Below are 5,000 nucleotides of genomic sequence, written 5' to 3' on the forward strand. Positions count from 1 at the left end.
CAATAGTTTTTTGTGGGCTTTTTCTTTGTACGTGCATACAAATATTGACTATTAAAGTAATATTAAATAATAATAATGAAAATCTATATGTATTAAAATTTATACCATTATTTTTTTATAACTTGGAAATTCAGAAAAACTGGATCAATTATTAATGGATAAAACAATACTCCTAAAGGAACTCCTTAACTTTGGTAAAGTTTTTTATAAATTTAAGTGAAAAGGTGTATATAAAAAGTCTACATTATTACTATATAATAACTAAAGGTAAAAGCTATTAAAAACAAAATAAGAAATTCAAAATAAATATTTGTTGCCTTGATTAATTTTATTATTCATTTTTATCATCAAAACAAAACAAAAAGTATTTAGATCTAATTTAAATAATAAAAATATTAAAAAAGGAAAAAACAATTATTAATTAATAAACTAATTATTTTACTATTCTAAAAATTATCAATCAATCTTGTTTTTGTTTAATTTTGTTACTGTTTTTGTAACAAAATGAAAAAAAAATAAAAAGCTTTTTAGAGATATGAATTTAAGACTCATCTTGGAAGCATGAAACTATTGAACTTTAGATAATTGTAACATAAACAATATGAACAATACACTTTATATATTTCACTAATAAAACTAAAAAGATTGGCAAAAATAGGGATAAAAAAACTTACTTGAATTTAGTGTACAAAATCTAGGTATGATGTTAATCTAAAATAAAAAATTTTGTTAATTACACATCAAATTTTTTTATTTTTTTTAAATCTTCCTAGATTTTAACAAATTATTAAAATTACTTTCAAAACTTAAAGTATATTACAATTTAAAGCTATAAATATTAACTTTAAACTGAAAAGAAAATAAGCTTAACTAGTATTCTAATTTGTTTAAATATAATTTATTAAAACTTAATCAGAGCGGTAATAAAATATATTAATAAAAAGTAACTTATAACGTAATTGCTAATTTTTATAACAAATTACTAATTTTAAACATAAAATAAAATACAAATATATATAAAGAAATTTTAGCTCCAATCAATTTTTACTTAATAAGTTCAATGGTATTAAAAGTAAATTAGATTTAAATGGTTTAAAGTTGTTAGCAACATTTTACAAATTTAAAAATATGTTGACTGATTTAAAAATACTAGTATGATAAAATAAAATAAAAAATGTATTTTTTTACGTTATTACTAATACTAGTAAATTGAACAAATATTTTAGAAGAAAAATAATATAAGTCTCCTAATCTAATATTTTTCAAAATCAGAAAATTGTTTATATCTTGATTCAAAATATAACCAATTGAGAAAGACTTTCAAAAAGTTTTAATTTAATTAATAAAACATTACTTATTTGCAATAAAGTTGTATAAAAACATTCAATAAATATAAAATCATTAAATCATTAGACACAAACTTATAATTAATTTTCAGTTAGATATTCTCTTGCAAGATATAATGCCTAACAAACTACTTGTTATCCAATACTATCTTTATATTTTTTAAGTAATAAATTTTGTTAAATAATTATCTTTCAAAAATAAATATCTTTTACAAAATGGTGATTACCATTTACAAAATTGTTGTCACAGTCATGTTCACCAACTTTTTTTCCACAAGTTGTTTTTTGCCAAGGTTGATATTTAGTTTAAAATTTTGAGAGAGGAAAACAAAGGTTCAAAAAATGTTGTTGAAATTAAAAATGAAAATATATGTAAAGTTGTTGATCATTTTAAAGGTGATCGATTAAATCTTAAAATCATGTAATCAGTTAGCAAAAGAATGGAATAAACTTAAGTATATGAAAAGAAATAGAACTGATCATATGAAATGTAATGATCAATTTAAAACAGTTAAACATTGTAGAAACTAGAAGAGTTATTAAAAGGATGTTAAAGTCAAAGTTTTTTAAAGAAAAAATTGATGAGGTTAAACATGATGCTAAGCTTATGTAGAAAATCCTAAAAAATCTTACTGACTTAAACTAAAAAATAAAAAGAACGTACTTGAAGATATTATATTTGAAGAAAATGCAAAAGTCTCGGTAAGTAATAAATGCAATAAATTTTTAATCATAAGTATTTAAGATATCGAAAAATCAATTAAATATGAGTCAAATTATAATTTTACACAAAATATTCATATAGATGATAACGTAAAAGCTTTCAATGATTTCAAACCAATGAACAGAAATGATCTTGATAATAAAGTTTAAAATATGAAGAATAAAAATTCAATGTGTGAAAATGTAAGTGTAAAAATGCTTAAAAATACTTATTCAAGTATAGCAGTGAAGTTATTAGAAGTAATTAATTTGTCATTGACGACTGGTATTGTACCAAAACCATGGAAAAAGTCCACAATAATACCAATCCCTAATACAAACTCACCTAAACAACTGCAAGATTTAAGACCAATCAATAAGTTGCCTGTGTATTAAAAAGTCATTAAAATATGGGTTCATAAAGAAGTATTGGATTACTTTGAATTAAATAATTTATTGTATAAAAATCAATTTGGTTTTAGGAAAAAAAGATTAATCTGAAGATGCTTTACAAGTAATTTTCCCAAGTTGGAGATTAACATTAAATAATAAATTTGTAATTACAGTATTGCTTGACTTAAATGTGCGCTTGAAATTATTAACAGAGATCTTCTAATAAGGAAATTAAGTTGCTAAAAAGTTAAAGGTAAAGTTCTTGAATGGATTAAAAACTTTTTTTCTGAGAGAATTCAAGTTGTAAAGAGTGATGACAAAGAATCCGATATCTTAGAGTGAGACATTGGAGTCCCCCAGGGGTCTGTTTTAGCCCCCTTACTCTTTATTATATACATAAACGATATAACAAATGTAATCAAACACGTAAAAATCAACTTATTTGCTGATCATACATTAATCAACATAGAGAGTAACAACTTCGATGATGCAATTGTGAAATTAAATGAAGATCTCAAAGATTGTACATTATGGTTAAATAACAATATACTAAAACTGAACACCAAAAAACCAATGGTAATGTTAGTATCAAGTTTGGTGATTAAAAAAAGAAATATATTATTAAATAAGTCACATGAATCAGTTATCTTGGATAACAAGAAAATTATTTTCTCTGAATGTGTTAAGAACTTGGCCATTCAAATTGATAAAAGTTTAAAATATACTTAACATATAAAGTTTACTGCTAAGAAAATATTTAAAAAGTTGGGTTACCTATCAAGATTAAGTAGAAATCTAACCCAGTGGTCTAAAAAAGTAATTTATAATACAATAGTGGCTCCTCATTATGAATATTGTACCTTAATCTTTTTAAATGCAAATGATGGTGATATTTAAATACTTCAGAAGTTGCAGAAAAAAGCTATGCAACTTATTCTAAAGTGTGATTGGTATTCACATAGTAATGAAATATTGGTAAAAATTGGATGGTTATCAGTCAAGCAGAAAATCATATCTAAGGTTTTGAACTTTGTTCATGAGGTAGTAACTAACCCAAATAATAAAATATATGTGAATATGTTTAGAAAGAACAGTGACGTACACAAATACAACACCAAAAATGCAAATAATTTCCATATGGTAGTGCAATACAATAAGAGTGGGCAGAAGTCAATTTTCTGTAATAGACTCAAACTATATATTTTAATACCTGAAGAAACAAAAAATATAAGAAATATAAGTTTCAAACCAAGTGTGATAAAACTTATTAAAGTTAAGTGGACTTTTTAAGCATAGGCTACTTGTCAAGGCTTTAGTGTTATGTCTAGTGAATAGATAGGTGTGGCTTTCAATTAATACAAAGAAGTAAACAATAGCATTAAATTGCCATCTTAAATAAGACAAAAACAATAACAACAACGTTTAGCGCTGCGCTCTCCTACATAAAAACCGAGACAATGATTACTCTACATAAACATATTTATATAGAATATATAAAATATACATTAATGGCACTTTTAATTGTTTTACATTTTAAAAAACTTGTAGTCATAATTTTGACAAAATTATGAGTAAGTATTTAAGAAAACCATCAAAGTACCTTGTTGCTGTAAAAATATATAGACACTAAGAACATGAAAATACATTTCTATAGAGTACTTGTATTTTACCTTAACTAAATATCGCTTTATTACATGTTCTTAAGTACTTTTAAAATAAAATTATACATAAGTAATGTCTATAAAACAAGGTAGATAAGAAGTGTACATAACATTTTAGATTTGAAGTCATAAGCTTAAATTAACTTTCTAAGGTTGGAAAAATAAAACAAAAAGATATATCCAATTATGAGAAACCAGTTTTTATCATTAGAATCATTATTCTTACTACTTTTGAGCTGATCAATAATGTTTTTAACTAGGGATTGGGTCAACCGGCGACCTTAGCCTGTCAAAATGTAACTGGTTTTCAAAGTAAAAATAGAAACAAAGTTTATAATAAAACCATGCAATATTGTTGTTTTTTCGGACTGCTGTGGACCATTGATTTTAAATCGAAAGTCGGAAATGCTACTTTTCGTTACTTTTTTCCAGTGAGCAAATTCAGATTTCGCCTTATTTGTAAAGTCAAGACACGAATTATTTAAATTTATTTGAACCATTTATACTCATTTTCTTAAATAATTTGCAATAAATAGATAATTTAATAGGTTGATTATATTACTAATTCTTTTTAATATATTATTGCAAAATTTCATATAATTTAAAATTAAATTTTAAAGCTTGACGAGCTTATCTACTTATCAAACTGTGTTCTTGTATGGGACATTGTCCACCATAATACGCTTGGCTGCTTCACTAGCTATTTTAAATTCACAAATGATGTTCATAGTTATAAACTTAGGTCTGTATCTTATTGTAGTCTTTCTATGCCTTTAAAACAAACACACAAGTATGGCATAAAGTCAAACAAGTATCAATCAATTTTATGTTGGAACTCTCTTCCTGTTGAAACTAAAAAAATATTCTTCAAAGTATCAAATAGAAATGCCTTTATAAC

At 23.9% G+C, this 5,000-nt stretch overlaps 1 protein-coding gene across 1 annotated transcript in view; it reads right to left on the bottom strand.

Annotated features, from left to right (window-relative positions):
* LOC136080273 (L-rhamnose-binding lectin ELEL-1-like) overlaps nt 1-5,000 on the bottom strand; it is a 31,900-nt gene that overhangs the window by 14,069 nt on the left and 12,831 nt on the right. The window contains exon 2 of the mRNA XM_065796888.1: nt 675-711. Within this exon, the coding sequence (XP_065652960.1) occupies nt 675-711 (37 nt within the window). The remainder of the gene's footprint in view (nt 1-674; nt 712-5,000) is intronic.

The sequence above is a fragment of the Hydra vulgaris genome, chromosome 05 (genome assembly GCF_038396675.1).
Source record: "Hydra vulgaris chromosome 05, alternate assembly HydraT2T_AEP".
In the NCBI taxonomy this organism is placed as follows: domain Eukaryota; kingdom Metazoa; phylum Cnidaria; class Hydrozoa; order Anthoathecata; family Hydridae; genus Hydra; species Hydra vulgaris.